Below are 21,192 nucleotides of genomic sequence, written 5' to 3'. Positions count from 1 at the left end.
AGGAACGACGACACCCTCATGCGTGTGACATCGCGTTACGTTGCCTGGCAACTCTGTAGCGTTCCCTTCCAGTGATTGGTCTTTACGAACACGGAAGTACGTGATGTCATTTCAGGAGATGGATACAGCAGGAGCACGAATGCTTCAAGGCTTCACTTTCTCAGCTTCAGAACGTTGGAGGTGCTTTTTATTATATAGGATAAGTGAAATCATCCAATAGTCAATACACGTTGATACAAGAAGATGCTGAAATACGGTAAAAAAAAAAAAGAAGGATATAATTACTGAGAAAAGAAACCAAAGCGCATGTATTCTCGGATGATGGTCAAACCGGTAAATAAAACTGGTTACGCCAGTGGTTCTCAAACCTGGTCCTGAAGGCACCCCAGCCAATCAGGTTTTCTAGATATCTACAATAAATACTCATGAGAGAGATTTGCATGATTTCACATATTTTATATAAAGGCCTGTGGCCGAAACACGGTACTGTATTGAGTCTTCACCAATAAACCCTCTACCATTGATTGAAGTCTCCTCATTTGTTTCTGGGTTGCCTGGTCTATTTCTCACTCCACGTGTACTTTTCTTTATAAAATATAAGCACAAATACTGCACAAATAAATTTAGATTGCAGGATGGTAAATAAAGGAGTAGCATCAAGAAATACTTCTTCACAGAGAGAGTGGTAGATGCTTAGAATGCCCTTCCTGTGGAGGCAGTGGAGACAAAAACAATGGCAGAATTCAAAAATGCAATGGGATAAACACAGAGGATCCCTAAATAGAAAGAAGTTGGAATCAAAACTGAAATGACCTCATGGCTGTTGATGTGTTATGATGGACAGGAGTGGTACTTAGACAGCAACACCAGTAGTTGAGAAGAAAGGTCAGTGATGGGCAGACTTCTACGGATGGTGTCCCAAAAATGGCAGAAAACAGATCCACCAACATAGATCAGTGTGTATTCTCCTGATCTATGTTGGTGGAGTTTTTAGATTTGCACCAACTGGTATTTTATGCCCCTGATGTAGCCTGTGTTCTAGGCGATGAGAGTGTGAATCCTGGGAGCATCAATATTATTTATTAAAGACTGCATTTTCTTCATCAAGGTCTGCTCTTTGTCTTTTATTCCACAGTGGATATTGTGGACCGATTGCCTTCTTGTTTTCTTACCCTTTAAGTGTGTTTTCATGCAGATCTAACATTTCTGCCCCATTTTGGCATCTTGCAGCTGTTAAACCACTTTTTTCACGCCAAACATTTGGTACGGAAGTAGATCTAATGTTCAGCGCCATACATAGGATATGTACATTGAGGGACATTCTATCAGACACATGCAAAAATGCCTTTAGAAAATTATCCCCATATATTTGGGACCCACTTCTTTCCCATACTCAAATTTTGGCCATATAGCCCCCCCCCCCCCCCCCCCAGATTCTATATAATGCACCTACAGTTCCACGTCAAAATCCAAACGTATTCTATAACAACGCGCATAACAAGTGGCTTAACAAGCTAATCAGCGTTGATAATAGCATTTACCCCCTGTTTATTAAGCCCCACTAGCGGCTGCCATGGGCCAATGCTGACACAGCCCATTCACTTTGAATGGGCTGTGTCAGCATTGCCATGCGGCAGCCACTACTGCAGCTTAGTAAACAGGGGGATTAATGAGCACTAATTGGCAATAATTAGAATTTACATGCACTCCTTGTTGTGTATTCTGTAACAAAGAGCACTTAAATTCTAATGTGCACAGCCAAAAAGGGGCATGGTTATGGGTGAGGAAATGGGCATTTCGTGGGCGTTCCAAAATTTACATGTGCTGTTGTAGAATATGCCCCTGTGCACCTAAATCTACACGCTGGCATTTACGCCACATTTCTCTTGGTGTCACTGGATGAACGTAGTTTTAAGCACTGTGATATCAACTAAGCATATTCTATATATTGCGCCTAAATATAGGCACCACTTACAGAATACGCTTAGGTGGAAATTTATTCCGCATGGATTTGTCAGGTGCCATATGTAGAATCTAGCCCCTAGGGAGTAATTCTACAAATGAGTGCCTCTTTTAGGTGCCCTCGATGTCACACCATGACAACCTATTCTATAATGGCATCTAGATTCCATTATAGAACACTAATGTAACCTGGAATTGGTGTGCCTTACATTTACACGACAAAACGTCTCCAAACTTTCATGCTACATAGAAACAAAAACTCCCTTTGTAATGAGTAAGTCACAGACCTCAGTGGCGACTCATTTCACAAGGGCAAACTGCTCTTGGCTCGCATAGCCTCCTCACTGGTGCGTATAGACTTCCAGCACTTGTACCCTCTATTGACAGATTGATCTATGCATGTTCTGACACAACACAACAGCAAAAATGTGATTTATGCTTTGATCTGCCCTTGTGATTTACTACTACTACTACTACTACTTAACATTTCTAGAGCGCTACTAGGGTTACGCAGCGCTGTACAATTTAACAAAGAGAGACAGTCCCTGCTCAAAGAGCTTACAATCTAATAGACAAGTGAACGGTCGGTCCGATAGGGGCAGTCAAATTGGGGCAGTCTGGATTCACTGATTTAATCTACATTGGGCGTTCAAGTCGACCTATTAAGCTGCGATTGGCTGAACATAAGCCACATATAAACACTAAAACTCTGACAGTACCTATAGTGCAACATTGGTTAAAACACAAGCATGCGCTATCTGATTTGTAGTGGCATGTCATTCAAGAAGTAGTTGTAGGGTGGGAGGGAGGTGATGTAGAAAAACTGTTAAATTATAAAGAGCAGCATTGGATCTATGTATTGAATACCTTAACCCATGGTGGGCTAAACAATGAGTTTGATTGGAACTCTTTGATGTAATTGGGGTTGGTTTTGGGTTTTGTCTGGGTGGGGGTCAGATGATATTTAAATATGTGGTGCACGCCGCCATTGTAAAGATGAAATGTTTATGGCATGCTAAGTTTGGTGAGTGCTATATAGAATGAGAGTAATAGTAATCATATATAAAAAGATTTTTTTGAATAACTATTTTAATTGTTACTCTTCTAGAAGACCAGTCCCTGACGCAGCTGATGCGAAACATACCATATGTCGGATGATGGTTCCTCAGTTTACTGATAAGTCCTTAGCTTTAAGGTGTTTTATGAAAAATGCAAAGAAATGTGTTTATAAAAAATATAAAGTTTTCACTAAGTGCTAGAAGTCTATACAGACCAGTGTACTATGGTGGAGTCTGAAGCCTGATTGAGATTCATGCAGTATGGTGAATTTGGTGATGTATTCTGTTAGTTGTTTGGCCACTATGCTTTCCATCAATTTAATTGTCAGAGGTATGGATGCTATTGGCCTGTAGTTAGTGAGATCATTGGTTTTTTTCTTGATGTCTTGTCTCGTGGGAATTGGCCTTGCTGGAGCATGAAGTTTAGGTGGGCAGTGAGATCTGCAATGAAGCGGTTGAGGGCATTTTCATAATATAGCTGGGACAGGTGTCGAGCAGACCATGAGCGGAGGAGAGCTTTCTAATCATCTGAGTCACTGTTTCAACAGGGAGATGGGTGAAATTTGTCCATTTATGGTCTACTGGAAGTTCCCCTGGGTTAGGGTCTAGTTGATTGATAAAGGTTTCAAGGTTGTCCTGAGGTAGGTTTTTGCATAGGTTGGCTAGTACTTGGCTAGTACTTGGCTAGTTCATCTGCCAGTGGGAGGTCTACACTCGATGTTACCATTTTGGTGTCTAGTAGCTTGTCCACTAATTTGTATAGTTTCTTCATATCTTTGTAATCTGTCCCTATTTGTGTTTTGTAATGAATCCTTTTGGATTGTCTTATTTTGTATTTGTATTTCTTTTGTGACTCTTTCCACGAATTTAATGTTTGTTCATTTTTGTTTTTTCTCCAAGCTCGTTCTACTCTTCTGGTTTGTGTTTTTAGTTTTTTCAGTTCATTGTTGTACCATGGGGTTGTGTTTTGGTTCGAATGGGTGCTATTTCATTTAGTACAGTGTTACATCTCTTTTCTCAATCTAAGAGGTAATCTATGGAGTTTGTTTGTGATAAGCTATCTTTGTGTCATTGTTTATCAATGTGACATTAGTCACACTACACATAGTTTATTATTTGGCCCTATGCTCAACACCACTGTTCACACTATTTCTATTTTTTTTTTTTTCATTTTTATTATTTTTAAAATTTATTCATATTTTTTCATTTTCTATTATAACACATTTTACTTTTTGTATTCATTATTATCATTATTTTCATTACTTCACTGCTTTCTTTATATTATTTTCATTTTTACTTCTATTTTTTATTTTTATTTTTCCACTTTTAATTTTCCATTTTTAACATCATTATTATTATTTATTAATTTTTAGTTTTTCATTACCTTTTATTTAGCTACTACGTGGTTGCTATTTATTGGATGCATTTTTTTGTTCACTCCAGTTACGTCTATTGATGTCATTTTACGTCAGTATCGCTCCTTTTTAGTTCCCGCACTTTTTTCACGGGTTTGTTACTTTTTTACCTGTTTGGTTGCGTCCCTGTTCGTGGACCCAGGTAGGATTTTACTCAGTTATCGGCTCCTCTTGTGGTATGATATTATAATTACCTGGGTTATGGCTTTTAGATTTCAGTTTTCTCGTTCTCCGTGTCAGCTCTTTGTATCTCCAGCACTGTCTCCTGTTTCTCGTAACAGTGCTTACTACTGGATTCTGGTCTCTGGGTCACCATGTTTCACTACTTATTGCAGGTTTAGCACTTATTTTTTGGTACCTTATTATTTTTTGGTTCTTTTTATCTCCTTTTTATGTCATATTTACAATTATTGTTAATTATCATAATCATTATTGTTATTTTTAGTGCTCTTTGGCTTTCATTTTTAGTATCCCCGTACCTGCTTTCATAGCACTCCAAGTTGGTTTGACGTTCAGCAGAGGATTCGTCTATCGGTATGTGCTCTTTGTTGTCGTTTCTCAGTTTTTTCAGTTTTACAATTCTCTCACAATATCATCGTACCGTCATAACTTTATGGCACTACATTTTATACGTCCACACATAGATACAATTGATTACTAATATGTTTTCAACTCATGATTACAGTGTTATGCAAACAGGGAGAATTTCTTTTTCCTTGACATTTTCTTTGACAAAACCATCATGATACCACTGTGTTAATTTATGATTACATATATGCACTTTAGTGCATTAATATGGCATTTTTTTGAAATTTATATTTTCAATTTAAATTATGTGTATCACCAATATTATATTTTACGTTTTAATATAATATTACATTCGTAACAGTTGATCCTTATATAAGGGGGGTTTTGGGATTCTAATTGTGTGTGTTTTATTTCTATATTTTTCTATATATTTTTGTAGTTTTTATTCTATTTTATTTTATTTTCTGTATAATCTTTGCAGTTTTCACTGCTGTATGCTTATTTATTTATCTGTGTATTGATTTTAAACTTTACATTTTTATTTGTGTATTGATTTTAAACTTTATGTTTTTAGACCCCTGAAGAAGGCATTTCCGCCGAAACACGGACCGTGTAGGGTCCCAATAAAACTTTGTTTGGAGCTCTTACTCCTGTGTTTTGGCTGGTTACTTGGACTTGGTTTTCTTCCACCGTTTGTTTTTTTTGTTTGTGATGACCATTCGTTGTCATATATTACTTGCCAGAATGTTGTCGCATCCAAATATCTTCTTGTTTTGTATAGTGTGCATTCTTGTGTTTGGTGAGGTCCTTTTAACTTCCAATATAGGGTCGTATTTAGTTTGAAGTGGTCGGACCATGGTGTTTCCGACCATGTTTGGTCTGTTATTGAGAAGCTTCGGTCTGTTGAGAATTTGTACGTTAGTAGGTCTAGTGCGTGACCTTTTAAGTGAGTTGAGTTCACTTGTGGCCATTGGAAGTCCCATAGTTGTAGGAATTCCTTGCATTCTAGTGTGCAGTTTGAGTTTCGATCTCCTAAGTGTAGATTAATGTCTCCTATGACCAGCACATTTGGGTTCACTATGCATGTATTTGATCTAAAGTCCAGGAGGATTGTCTGGGCTTCTTTCCAGTTACCTGGGGGTCGGTAGAATATGATACAGCTCAGATGGTTAAGTATGATTTTTCCTTGTATCCTAATCAAAGCAATTTTGAGTTGTGTTGTTATGGATTCGGCACTGCTTTCGGTAGTGAGGTGGGATTTGTAGATTATTGCAATGCTTCCTCCTCTTTTTCCCTTTCTGGACCAGTGTAGGATTTCATATCCTGGTAGGCAGAGGTCTAGGATTATGGGATCTTCTTGGTTATGAATCCATGTTTTGCTGATGAAGACTAGGTCGAGGTCATCCATCGTTATCCAGTCTATTAAGGTTTCTATTTTGTTTACTACTGATCTGGCATTTATGTAGCCCACTTGAACTGTTTGGTATGTCTCTCCTGTTTTTGTGGTAGTGTGGACTTTTTTTTTAGTTGTTGTTTGTTCGATGGGTAGGGTTTGCTTGGGCCTTTTCTTGTTGACTGTTGCATTGGTGGTACCTTTCTTTTGTGTGATTTGTTGTCAGTTTGGTGGAAAGTGGGGTGTCTGTTTCTCTGGTACTGGTTGTGTAGTATGGGTATAATGTTTTGTTCATCATGAGGTGCGGTTCCAATTGCTTGTGTTAGTGTCAAGTAATAAATTCCTAGGAATAATTTTATGGTGTTCATTTTGTCTTCCTTATGTATAGTGGTGTGTGATTTGAGTTGTGCTGGTTAAGGAATGCTGTGGTGGGGGTGGATAGTAAAATGTACCTAATCAGCTTACAATTTAAAGGTGAAGGACATTTGCCACTCTTGTCAGTTTATTCAGAAATGTATGTGAGAGCTACTTTGGAAGTGATGCAGTTTTAGATTTATCCCGTTACCGGTCCTGTAGTGGTTCTGGTGTTTAGGAAGGTGCTGTGAATCTTGTATCTGGGGACACCACGTTAGTCACTGCTTGTGTTGGAACTGTGATTCGGTCTCCCTTTGTCCTTCCAGCTTTTGTTTTACCAGGTCGCTCGTCGGTTTCTCAGGACTGATGGTACTTTTCCTGCTGGTTTTTTTTTTTGAAAGGGGGGGGGGGGTCTACTCTAGTGTGCCATGTTGGGACCATATTTTAGTGTGGTTCCAAGCTGTTGGGTTTCGGGTGAACACGTGGGTTCTACTCACTATCGCTGTGCTCCGGGATTCCAGTAAGGCACTTAGTGTGAATGATCTTGGAGCTGGGGTCACTCCTGGTAGGATGAACCGTGGGTTTGGCATTTCCGAGGTCCCACAGCAGCAGATCCAGGGCTGTATTTCTCACTCTTGTCGCATGTTATAAGAGAGCCATGCCTCGCTCTGATCAACTGCCGTTCAGCTGATGCATCGGTTGCACTTTTGTCGCTGGTGTTTTCTTTTGCCCGTGGAGAGTTTTCCACTCAGCCTGGGGTGTTTAGGCTTGTAGGGATTTGCGGAGCTGTGAGTTCCCATCTGGTCACATGCTTTGCTGGAGCCACGCTTCGCCCTGACCATCTGCTGCCCCAGCTGATGAGTCGGTAGCTGTCTCTCCTGTTGCCGGTCTCTCCTTTCGCCGGAGGAAATTCGCTGTCTAGCCTGGGGTGTTTAGGCTTGTCAGAACTGCAAAGGGGCCACTGTGTTCTAGTGGAACCCCTGAGCCTCTTTCGTTCACCTGCGTGGTTGATCCTTTGATCGATCGGGCTGATCACCGTCTCTGGGTTTAATCTTTGACCCCTTTCTTGGTACGGTCGTTCCGAGGACCCTTTCCAGCTGAGGCAGGTAAGTCTTGGACCTCAGGAACAGGGCCAATTTGACCTTGAGCTCAAAGCTGGCTTAAGCTGCGTCCGAACCTAGGCGGCCATCTTTAAAAGCTGATATTGACTGATATGGCCAAAATATGTCCATGAAATTAAAAGCAAATCACTTATGCAGGAAGCATCTGATGTGGACTGCACACATGCTTTTCAATATCGATCCACCACCCCAATTTATATTTTAAAAAAAATAACTTTTCCTACTAAGCATATCAATATTTTCAAATGCTAAATGTATCATTCTTGGCACTCTTCGAATGCTTCTATTCCAAGGGTTGGCGCCTGGAGACAAATGGCAGGGGATCAGCTGAAAGGGATTAAAATAATAATTTAACAGCAGACTTTTTAATTAGTACAGGGTGAGTATTGCTACTTGGCATGCATACTTTTTTGAAATATTGCACAACATACTACCTTATTTAAAAATACTTTATCTTAAAAATAGCATTTTTCCTTATTTATATGAACAGTTAACAGTGGTACTTAAAAACCAAAATATTAAGACACAAAGGTATTCTGATCAGAAAACACTATAGCTATGATTAAACATAACAAAATCATGAGAAGTGGTAAAGAAGAATGCCCTACCCACTTTGTTCCTTGAGTGCCATTGATTATCCTTTGTCCACTTCCATTACTCTTAGGTAACACTTTTCCATTTACTTCCATTTTTGTGGCTTGATTTGGTCTACCATTTTTACCTGCATGAAACAGTAAAACCAATTTATTCTAGGGATGTGAGGGCAAACAAATGTTATGTTCAGCTTCCTGTGCTATTTGAATGTATTTTTTATTAAGTTTTTATAAATATGTACTGTTTTATTATATTTTTTAAATACATTTTTCCTTCAGGGCAATTTTGCTAGTTAACAAGTGCCTATGGCTCTTGACCAAACAAAAAAGAAAAACCAGCTCGGGGCATCCCCAATGACAATCTGTTCCCCCTAACAGCATTACCTGACCACTCATGATCCCCTCCATTCCACCCTGACACCAGTGTTAGGCAATGTATCATCCACACTTCCACCCAACCACTCACACTCCCCCCCCCCCCCCAAAGAAGCAATTGATCTCCCCTTGTACTTACCGAGGTTATCATCGGTGGTAAAGTGTCAGGGCAGGAGTGATCCCCTTTCATCCCTAGCCCCTTTGCAATAAAGCAAAGGTAACTGTGGCCCCTGAACTGGAATACCAGGATGAGAGAATTGGAAGCAGGAGGCTTTGAAATACAGCATAAAGTCACAGACTTATGAATATGTAGAGCATGTGACTGCACCCCAAACCAGAGGATCATGGTAGTTTCAAAAATTTTCACACTGCACAGAAGTGGGCTGCTGTCATCCAGCAGGACAGTAATTCAGCAAAAGGTTTTTCCTTTGAGGAGGAGGCAATAAAGTCCACATGAGCCTCTTCAGCAAGAAACTCCTAAGGGTGTGCAAGAAACCACTGGAAGCAATTCAGAGGTCAACTTTCTACTGCAGAGATGTCAAGTTACCTACGTTCAGGCGGCAGATTTTTGTCCAATCCTGATTTTGAATTTACACCACAAATAGTGATTCTACTCATTGAAATTCATGATCCCATAATATATTATGATAGGCTTGTCAGAAAGTAGGGACTGGCTGAAAATATCCCTTTTCAAACTGGGTAACTTGGCAGCTCTACTGCTGTGTGCATTAAAATTTAGCTGAAATGTTCTATCATTTGATCAGAACCCTTATTTTTAATATAGATAAGTACATAAGTATCGCCATACTGGGAAAGACCAAAGGTCCATCAAGCCCAGCATCCTGTTTCCAACAGTGCCCAATCCAGATCACAAATACCTGGCAAGATCCCAAAAAAGTACAAAACATTTTATACTGCTTATCCCAGAAATAGTGGATTTAATAACGGTCTATGGACTTTTTCTTTAGGAAGCCGTCCAAACCTTTTTAAAACTCTGCTAAGCTAACCGCCTTTAGCACATTCTCTGGCAACGAATTCCAGAGTTTAATTATACGTTGAGTGAAGAAACTTTTTCTCCGATTCGTTTTAAATTTACTACATTGTAGCTTCATCGCATGCCCCCTAGTATTTTTGGAAAGCATGAACAGACTCTTCACATCTACCCGTTCAACTCCACTCATTATTTTATAGACCTCTATCATATCTCCCCTCAGCCGCCTTTTCTCCAAGCTGAAGAGCCCTAGCCGCTTTAGCCTTTCCTCATAGGGAAGTTGTTCCATCCCCTTTATTATTTTCGTCGCCTTTCTCTGCACCTTTTCTAATTCCACTATATCTTTTTTTAGATACGGCGACCAGAATTGAACACAATATTCGAGGTGCGGTCGCACCATGGAGAGATACAAAGGCATTATAACATCCTCATTTTTGTTTTCCATTCCTTTCCTAATAATACCTAACATTCTATTTGCTTTCTTAGCCGCAGCAGCACACTGAGCAGAAGGTTTCAACGTATCATCGACGACACCTAGTTCCCTTTCTTGGTCCGTGACTCCTAATATAGAACCTTGCATGACGTAGCTATAATTCGGGTTCCTCTTTCTCACAATCATTAAGTGCCTTTACTTTGGCTGGTTCATTCTGTCAGAGTCCCTAAAAGGGACTCCTGAGGCTTGAATAAAAGACTAGAACATAAGAACTAGGATTGCTAAAGGTAAGTCTGAATCTCACTGCGCCTCCAACATAAAAGGGGACACAGGTATTACCGAAAACACTGGAATCCTGAGCCCTCGGGAAGTAAGGGAAAAAATAGATATTCAGCCAGCAGCTGTCGGTGTTCTTTTAATCACTTAGGGGACCTTTTACAAAGGCACGATAGGCTCTACACACATGCAGTGTGAGCCAAAATGAGACTACCGCCAGACTAGCACGCCCCCTGGTGGTAATTTCAGATTTGGTGCACACCTGTACTGCCGGGACAAATTGTTTTATTTCATACCTTGCTCGGCATTTCTGGTGTTAATCGTCAGGTGGCGCACGCTCACCGGTCACCGCTTGTATAGTGCATGAGCCCTTACTGCTAGATCAATGGGTGGCAATAAGGGCGTAGGCTGTAAATAGGTGCGCGCAGGTTTCAATTTTACCGCAGGCCCTATTCCCGGCCCATTGAAAAAAAGCCCCTTTTCCCAGACACGGTAAAAACTAGCCCAGTGTGTGCCAAAAACACGCGTCCACATTTCTGCAGGCCACTTTTTGTAAAAGGACCTCTTACTGTCTCCGGCTGAATTAGCTCCCAATATTCAGTGTAGGCCATGTCCGGCACCGACACTGAATTTTGGGGGCTAAATGTGGACAGGCATGCTGACTGAGCCAATATTCAGCCAGGGCCACATAACACACTTATGCGGGTCCCAGCTGAATACCAGACCAGCACCCGCATAACTTGAAGATTATTTTTAAACTGTATGATCCCCCTCCTGACCCCCATCCTTCATTCCCACCCTCCCCCCAGCTCGCACCTAATTTAACACCCTCCTTTACAATGTCACCCCCTAGCCTACCTTTTAATCCCTGGTGGTCCAGAGGATCTTTAGGGGCAGAAGAGCAGCTGGCCTCAGAAAATGGCTGCCACAAACTCTCACAGCAGCCATTCACTACTAGGGGCAGAAGTGAAAGAGTTGCACTCCTGCTCCGACACTCTGGATCACCAGGGATTAAAAGGTAGGCCCATAGAGGGGCGTACCTACTCACCAGCGCTTGGCTTAGAGGTTGGGGGTGACATTGCGGGGGGGGGGGGGTTAGAATTCATGCGGACTATGGGGACAGTGGGAAGGAAGGTGGGGGAGGGGCCAGGAGGGTGATCCTGTAGTTTAAAAAAGAATCTTCAAGTTATGTGGGTGCCAGCCTGATATTCAGCTTTTGAGCAGTCCTAAATTAGGCCACTTAGTGATGCGGGTGCCGGCACTGAATATTGCCGGTCCTTGCATAAACCTGGGCTCAGTGGTGGTATTCCTAAGTTTGCTGTCACCCAGGGCAGATTGCCACCGCGTACCCCCCTCCCCGGATGCAGCGTCCCCCCCCCCCTCGGTGCATCAAATCAACCCCCCCCCCCCCCCCCCCGTGCATTGCTTACCTCCCGGGGTGCTGGGAGCAGCCGCGCGGCTGTCCGCTCTGCCAGTTCCCTGCTCCCTCTGCCCCTGAACAGGAAGTAACATCGGAGGAAGCAGGGAACCAGCGGAGCCAACAGCCGCAGAGCTGCTCCCTGCATCCCTCCTGCAGCGTGCACCCGGGGTGGACCGCTCCCCACCGCCTCGCCCTCGGTACGCCGCTACCTGGGCTCCTCCCCAACACCAACTGTGACCTGCCCACTTTTTTTGTGAGTGGTCAGAGGCAATATTCAGAGACACTGCCTGGTTTAGTTTGCTGATTATCAGGGGTTAAACAGCCCCAGAGGATTTAAGCAGGCAGGAACCTCTCCTGCCTGCTTAAATCGCTTTGAATATCAGCTCCCAAATGCACAAAATGCTGAAGCAACAGGAAACAAGCCCAGGGACAGGACAAAATGCTCAAGCCTGCCCTGAGCTGGGCCCTGCTGGGCCAATCAGGCAACAGCAACTAAGACTGTCAGAAATACAAGACAGAAAGGAATGGGCTGTCTACAACCAGCTTCCAAAGAGACAGAATGGCTTCTCCTGGAAAGCAGCTGCTTTCCAATCCAAGGATCACATGTTTAAGACTAACTGATGCCTGATAGCAACACTGGGTGGACCCTAAAACTGGAAAGAAACCTGTCATGTGGGGGGTTTGCTGTTGATTAGAAACAATCCAATGTGAATGGGCTGTGTTGTCATTAGCGCATGGAAGCTGCTAGCACAACTTAGTAAAAAGGGGGGTAAATTAGTCATGTGTATTCATTTAAAACTGATCACCGGGACCTGATGGTATTCATCCCAGAGTATTAATAGAACTAAAAAATGAACTTGCGGAGCTACTGTTAGAAATATGCAATCTGTCCCTAAAATCGAGTGTAGTACCGGAAGACTGGAGGGTAGCCAATGTTACTCCGATTTTTAAGAAGGGTTCCAGAGGAGATCCGGGAAATTATAGACCGGTGAGTCTGACGTCGGTGCCGGGCAAGATGGTGGAGGCTATTATTAAGAATAAAATTGCAGAGCATATACAAAAACATGGACTGATGAGACAAAGTCAGCACGGATTTAGTGAAGGGAAATCTTGCCTCACCAATCTAATGCATTTTTTTGAGGGGGTAAGCAAACATGTGGACAATGGGGAGCCGGTTGATATTGTATATCTGGATTTTCAGAAGGCGTTTGACAAAGTGCCGCACAAAAGACTCCTGAAGAAATTGCAGAGTCATGGAATCGGAGGTAGGGTATTATTATGGATTAAGAACTGGTTGAAAGATAGGAAGCAGAGAGTAGGATTGCGTGGCCAGTATTCTCAGTGGAGGAGGGTAGTTAGTGGGGTCCCGCAGGGGTCTGTGCTGGGTCCGTTGCTTTTTAATGTATTTATAAATGACCTAGAGATGGGAATAACTAGTGAGGTAATTAAATTCGCCGATGACACAAAATTATTCAGGGTCGTCAAGTCGCAGGAGGAATGTGAACGATTACAGGAGGACCTTGCGAGACTGGGAGAATGGGCGTGCAAGTGGCAGATGAAGTTCAATGTTGACAAGTGCAAAGTGATGCATGTGGGTAAGAGGAACCCGAATTATAGCTACGTCTTGCAAGGTTCCGCGTTAGGAGTTACGGATCAAGAAAGGGATCTGGGTGTCGTCGTCGATGATACGCTGAAACCTTCTGCTCAGTGTGCTGCTGCGGCTAGGAAAGCGAATAGAATGTTGGGTGTTATTAGGAAGGGTATGGAGTCCAGGTGTGCGGATGTTATAATGCCGTATGAATAATGCAAGTGAAATTTCTCTTGCCATTTTTAACAAATGCACATCCTTAATTTGTTCATCATATCTGGTAAAAATATGAACTTTAAAAGTATTTCAACATAGAGGCTATCGTCTAGGAGCTGCCTATGAGTTATTTGAGGCTCACGTGTCCCATTAGTGATCCCAGTCTGGCAGCAGTTTGTAGGGCATGAGAGCATCAACAGACGCATTAGCCTATCAGTGTTCTTGGGGAAAGTTAACTAGACCTTCAAAGAAGTAGTTACCTTTCCAAGGGTTATCACATTTCATAAAGTTTATCACAGCCTGCAAATAGGTGGGAAGATGTGGGATACAAATGTAACAAATAAATAAATAAATGCTAATCAAATCTAATTAGTGTCAATAATTGCTTGTTAAAAAGCCAATTATTGGCGCTAATTAGCTGATTATCCAATTATATTTTACAATAATGAATGGTCAGCACAAACAGAATCAAACCAATTCCTTTTAGAATGGGATGTGAAAACATATTAAACAACATAGCACCTCTGAAAACTAGAACATCACGAAGGAAGAACGCAATACCTTGGTTTAACGAAGAACTGAAAAAATTAAAGACACAAGTTAGAAGATTAGAGTGAGCTTGGAATAAAAAGAAAAATGACCCAACATTCAATGCTTGGAAACAACGGCAGAGAAAATACAAATATTCCATCAGACAAACCAAAAGAACATATTACAGAACCAGAATCGGGTCAGACTACAAGGATACACATAAACCTTTCCAGCTTGTGAACAAATTACTAGACACTGCACCAGTTACGTCAAACAGCGCTGATGTACCATCAGCAGACAATCTGGCTAAGTTCTTCAAAGAGAAAATTGTAAAACTGCGACTTATGTTACCAATCAATAGCATCAACTATGACAAATTCCTCGATTGTTTAGACCCATGTCCTGATGAACATCCAGTTGACTGAACCTGGACTAATTTTGACACCCTCTTGGATGATTCCATCTTCCAAGCAATTAAAAAATTCGCCAAATCCCATTGCAAACTAGACATATGTCCAAACTACCTTATAAAATTTGTCCCTCAACAATTTATATGATCACCTAAATGCTGTTCTCTTTTATAGACCACCAGGAAACTGGCATGAATGCCAGACACACTTCATGGACTTCATATCGATGCATGTGTCTCTAATTCCAACCTGCTTATAAAGCGAATGCTACATACCTGTAGAAGGTATTCTCCGAGGACAGCAGGCTGATTGTTCTCACTGATGATGGGTGACGTCCACGGCAGCCCCTCCAATCGGAAACTTCACTAGCAAAGTCCTTTGCTAGCCCTCGCGCGCCCGCGCGCACCGCGCATGCGCGGCCGTCTTCCCGCCCGAAACCGGCTCGAGCCGGCCAGTCCAGTATGTAGCAAGACAATACACTTCAAGGGAAGACACAACTCCAAAGGGGAGGCGGGCGGGTTTGTGAGAACAATCAGCCTGCTGTCCTCGGAGAATACCTTCTACAGGTATGTAGCATTCGCTTTCTCCGAGGACAAGCAGGCTGCTTGTTCTCACTGATGGGGTATCCCTAGCCCCCAGGCTCACTCAAAACAACAACATTGGTCAATTGGGCCTCGCAACGGCGAGGACATAACTGAGATTGACCTAAAAAATTTACCAACTAACTGAGAGTGTAGCCTGGAACAGAACAAACAGGGCCCTCGGGGGGTGGAGTTGGATCCTAAAGCCCAAACAGGTTCTGAAGAACTGACTGCCCGAACCGACTGTCACGTCGGGTATCCTGCTGCAGGCAGTAATGAGATGTGAATGTGTGGACAGATGACCACGTCGCAGCTTTGCAAATTTCCTCCATGGTGGCTGACTTCAAGTGGGCTACCGACGCTGCCATGGCTCTAACATTATGAGCCGTGACATGACCCTCAAGAGCCAGCCCAGCCTGGGCGTAAGTGAAGGAAATGCAATCTGCTAGCCAATTGGATATGGTGCGTTTCCCTACAGCCACTCCCCTCTTGTTGGGATCAAAAGAAACAAACAATTGGGCGGACTGTCTGTGGGGCTGTGTCCGCTCCAGATAGAAGGCCAATGCTCTCTTGCAGTCCAATGTGTGCAGCTGACGTTCAGCAGGGCAGGAATGAGGACGGGGAAAGAATGTTGGCAAGACAATTGACTGGTTCAGATGGAACTCCGACACAACCTTTGGCAGAAACTTAGGGTGAGTGCGGAGGACTACTCTGTTGTGATGAAATTTGGTGTAAGGGGCCTGGGCTACCAGGGCCTGAAGCTCACTGACTCTACGAGCCGAGGTAACTGCCACCAAGAAAATGACCTTCCAGGTCAAGTACTTCGGATGGCAGGAATTCAGTGGCTCGAAAGGAGGTTTCATCAGCTGGGTGAGAACGACATTGAGATCCCATGACACTGTAGGAGGCTTGACAGGGGGCTTTGACAAAAGCAAACCTCTCATGAAGCGAACAACTAAAGGCTGTCCTGAGATCGGCTTACCTTCCACTTGGTAATGGTATGCACTGATTGCACTAAGGTGAACCCTTACGGAGTTGGTCTTCAGACCAGACTCAGACAAGTGGAGAAGGTATTCAAGCAGGGTCTGTGTAGGACAAGAGCGAGGATCTAGGGCCTTGCTGTCACACCAGACGGCAAACCTCCTCCAATGAAAGAAGTAACTTCTCTTAGTGGAGTCTTTCCTGGAAGCAAGCAAGATGCGGGAGACACCCTCTGGCAGACCCAAAGAGGCAAAGTCTACGCCCTCAACATCCAGGCCGTGAGAGCCAGAGACTGGAGGTTGGGATGCAGAAGAGCCCCTTCGTCCTGCGTGATGAGGGTCGGAAAACACTCCAATCTCCACGGTTCTTCGGAGGATAACTCCAGAAGAAGAGGGAACCAGATCTGACGCGGCCAAAAGGGAGCAATCAGAATCATGGTGCCTCGGTCTTGCTTGAGTTTCAACAAAGTCTTCCCCACCAGAGGAATGGGAGGATAAGCATACAGCAGACCTTCCCCCCAATCCAGGAGGAAGGCATCCGACGCCAGTCTGCCGTGGGCCTGAAGCCTGGAACAGAACTGAGGGACCTTGTGGTTCACTTGAGATGCGAAGAGATCCACCAGGGGGGTGCCCCACGCCTGGAAGATCTGTCGCACCACACGGGAATTGAGCGACCACTCGTGAGGTTGCATAATCCTGCTCAACCTGTCGGCCAGACTGTTGTTTACGCCTGCCAGATATGTGGCTTGGAGCACCATGCCTTGACGGCGAGCCCAGAGCCACATGCTGACGGCTTCCTGACACAGGGGGCGAGATCCGGTGCCCCCCTGCTTGTTGACATAGTACATGGCAACCTGATTGTCTGTCTGAATTTGGATAATTTGGTGGGACAGCCGATCTCTGAAAGCCTTCAGAGCGTTCCAGATCGCTCGCAACTCCAGAAGATTGATCTGTAGATCGCTTTCTTGGAGGGACCACCTTCCTTGGGTGTGAAGCCCATCGACATGAGCTCCCCATCCCAGGAGAGACGCATCCGTGGTCAGCACTTTTTGAGGCTGAGGAATTTGGAAGGGACGTCCCAGAGTCAAATTGGAGCAAATCGTCCACCAATACAGGGATTCGAGAAAACTCGTGGACAGGTGGATCACGTCCTCTAGACCCCCGGCGGCCTGATACCACTGGGAGGCTAGGGTCCATTGAGCAGATCTCATGTGAAGGCGGGCCATGGGAGTCACATGAACTGTGGAAGCCATGTGGCCCAGCAATCTCAACATCTGCCGAGCTGTGATCTGCTGGGACGCTCGCACCCGCGAGACGAGGGACAACAAGTTGTTGGCCCTCGCCTCTGGGAGATAGGCGCGAGCCGTCCGAGAATCCAGCAGGGCTCCGATGAATTCGAGTTTCTGCACTGGGAGAAGATGGGACTTTGGGTAATTTATCACAAACCCCAGTAGCTCCAGGAGGCGAATAGTCATCTGCATGGACTGCAGGGCTCCTGCCTCGGATGTGTTCTTCACCAGCCAATCGTCGAGATATGGGAACACGTGCACCCCCAGCCTGCGAAGCGCCGCTGCTACCACAGCTAGGCACTTTGTGAACACCCTGGGCGCAGAGGCGAGCCCAAAGGGTAGCACACAGTACTGGAAGTGGCGTGCGCCAAGCTGAAATCGCAGATACTGTCTGTGAGCTGGCAGTATCGGGATGTGTGTGTAGGCATCCTTCAAGTCCAGAGAGCATAGCCAATCGTTTTGCTGAATCATGGGGAGAAGGGTGCCCAGGGAAAGCATCCTGAACTTTTCTTTTACGAGATATTTGTTCAGGGCCCTTAGGTCTAGGATGGGACGCATCCCCCCTGTTTTCTTTTCCACAAGGAAGTACCTGGAATAGAACCCCAGCCCTTCTTGCCCGGATGGCACGGGCTCGACCGCATTGGCGCTGAGAAGGGCGGAGAGTTCCTCTGCAAGTACCTGCTTGTGCTGGAAGCTGTAGGACTGAGCTCCCGGTGGACAATTTGGAGGTTGTGAGGCCAAATTGAGGGTGTATCCTTGCCGGACTATTTGGAGAACCCACTGATCGGAGGTTATGAGAGGCCACCTTTGGTGAAAAGCTTTCAACCTCCCTCCGACAGGCAGGTCGCCCGGCACTGACACTTGGATGTCGGCTATGCTCTGCTGGAGCCAGTCAAAAGCTCGCCCCTTGCTTTTGCTGGGGAGCCGCGGGGCCTTGCTGATTCGCACGCTGCTGACGAGAGCGAGCGCGCTGGGGCTTAGCCTGGGCCGCAGGCTGTCGGGAAGGAGGATTGTACCTACGCTTGCCAGAAGTATAGGGAACAGTCTTCCTTCCCCCGAAAAATCGTCTACCTGTAGAGGTAGAAGCTGAAGGCTGCCGGCGGGCGAACTTGTCGAATGCGGTGTCCCGCTGGTGGAGAGACTCTACCACCTGCTCGACTTTTTCGCCAAAAATGTTATCCGCACGGCAAGGCGAGTCCGCAATCCGCTGCTGGATTCTATTCTCCAGGTCGGCGGCACGCAGCCATGAGAGCCTGCGCATCACCACACCTTGAGCAGCGGCCCTGGACGCAACATCAAAAGTGTCATAAACTCCTCTGGCCAGGAATTTTCTGCACGCCTTCAGCTGCCTGACCACCTCCTGAAAAGGCTTGGCTTGCTCAGGGGGAAGAGCATCAACCAAGCCCGCCAACTGCCGCACATTATTCCGCATGTGTATGCTCGTGTAGAGCTGGTAAGACTGGATCTTGGACACGAGCATAGAGGAATGGTAGGCCTTCCTCCCAAAGGAGTCTAAGGTTCTAGCGTCCTTGCCCGGGGGCGCCGAAGCATGTTCCCTAGAACTCTTAGCCTTCTTTAGGGCCAAATCCACAACTCCAGAGTCATGAGGCAACTGAGTGCGCATCAGCTCTGGGTCCCCATGGATCCGGTACTGGGACTCGATCTTCTTGGGAATGTGGGGATTAGTTAATGGCTTGGTCCAGTTCGCAAGCAATGTCTTCTTCAGGACATGGTGCAAGGGAACAGTGGACGCTTCCTTAGGTGGAGAAGGATAGTCCAGGAGCTCAAACATTTCAGCCCTGGGCTCGTCCTCCACAACCACCGGGAAGGGGATGGCCGTAGACATCTCCCGGACAAAGGAGGCAAAAGACAGACTCTCGGGAGGAGAAAGCTGTCTCTCAGGAGAGGGAGTGGGATCAGACGGAAGACCCTCAGACTCCTCGTCAGAGAAATATCTGGGATCTTCCTCTTCCTCCCACGAGGCCTCACCCTCGGTGTCAGACACAAGTTCACGGACCTGTGTCTGCAACCTCGCCCTGCTCGACTCCGTGGAACCCCGTCCACGATGGGGGCGTCGAGAGGTAGACTCCCTCGCCCGCATCGGCGAAGCTCCCTCCGCCGACGTAGTCGGGGAGCCTTCCTGGGAGGTGGCCGCGGTCGGTACCGCACGCGGTACCGACGTCGGGGACCTCAACCTGGGCGATGGGCCAGCCGGCGCCACGCTCGACGGTACCGGTGGCGCAAGCACCGCCGGTACCGGAGGGGTAGGGCGCAACAGCTCTCCCAGAATCTCTGGGAGAACGGCCCGGAGGCTCTCGTTTAGAGCGGCTGCAGAGAAAGGCTGAGAGGTCGATGCAGGCGTCGACGTCAGTACCTGTTCCGGGCGTGGAGGCTGTTCCGGGCTGTCCAGAGCGGAGCGCATCGACACCTCCTGAACAGAGGGTGAGCGGTCCTCTCGGTGCCGATGCCTGCTGGGTGCCGAATCCCTCGGCGACCCAGAGCTCTCGGTGCCGACACGGGGAGGAGACCGGTGTCGATGCTTCTTCGATTTCTTCCGAAGCATGTCACCGGAGCTCCCCGGCACCGACGAGGAGGACGTCGAATCCATCCGTCGCTTCCTCAGGGCCGAGACTGAAGAAGGTCGATCTCGGGGGGGCTGTACCGCAGGAGCCCTCAGGGTAGGCGGAGACCCACCCGAGGGCTCACCGCCACCAGCAGGGGAATGGACAGCCCTCACCTGCACTCCACCCGATGCACCACCGTCCGACGACATCAGCAGACGAGGTCCTGGTACCACCGACGTCGATGCAGCTATCCGATGTCTCGGCGCCGATGCAGAGGCCCGATGCCTCGATGCACTCGATGCAGGGGCGGCCGAGGAAGAAGGTCTGGACGCTGACGACGTCGATGCACTCGAAGATCCCGGTGCCGATGCCGACGAAGAGCCCGAGAACAACACGTTCCACTGGGCTAGTCTCGCTACCTGAGTCCGCCTTTGAAGCAGGGAACACAGACTGCAGTTCTGAGGGCGGTGCTCGGCCCCCAGACACTGAAGACACGACGAGTGTCGATCAGTGAGCGAGATAACCCGGGCGCACTGGGTGCACTTCTTGAAGCCGCTGGAAGGCTTCGATGTCATGGGCGGAAAAATCACGCCGGCGAAATCAAAAGCCGAAATGGCGAAATTTGAAGCACCAAATTTAGAGGGAGAAAAAATCTCGACCGAGGCCGAAAAGAGGCCTACCCCGACGACGAAAGAAAACTTACCGGGGCAAAAAAGCTGGAAGTACGGGGAGGATTTACACGAAACCCGGCGGGGGGTTTCCGGAGCACTTCCCGACTAGGACAAAGCTTTCCCGAAGGAAAAAAACACGTTCAAAACAAATTGGACGCGCGAGGTCGACTTTCCGGGGCTCGACACGGCGAAAACACGACCGTACCGAGTGCGGACAAAAGAAGACTGGCCGGCTCGAGCCGGTTTCGGGCGGGAAGACGGCCGCGCATGCGCGGTGCGCGCGGGCGCGCGAGGGCTAGCAAAGGACTTTGCTAGTGAAGTTTCCGATTGGAGGGGCTGCCGTGGACGTCACCCATCATCAGTGAGAACAAGCAGCCTGCTTGTCCTCGGAGAATAGGGGATATTAATCTTCACTTTGAAGACCTTAACTCAATAAATGTACA

The 21,192-nt window shown here is 46.1% G+C and overlaps 1 protein-coding gene across 1 annotated transcript in view; it reads right to left on the bottom strand.

The window, feature by feature from the left end:
• The window catches only part of FNDC1 (fibronectin type III domain containing 1), a 312,818-nt gene that overhangs the window by 117,899 nt on the left and 173,727 nt on the right, over nt 1-21,192 (bottom strand). The window contains 1 exon segment of the mRNA XM_030198432.1: nt 8,440-8,552. Within this exon segment, the coding sequence (XP_030054292.1) occupies nt 8,440-8,552 (113 nt within the window).

This window comes from Microcaecilia unicolor, chromosome 3 (genome assembly GCF_901765095.1).
Source record: "Microcaecilia unicolor chromosome 3, aMicUni1.1, whole genome shotgun sequence".
NCBI lineage: Eukaryota > Metazoa > Chordata > Amphibia > Gymnophiona > Siphonopidae > Microcaecilia > Microcaecilia unicolor.
The sequence above is the reverse complement of the archived record's forward strand: the minus strand, read 5'-3'. Positions and strand labels throughout refer to the sequence as shown.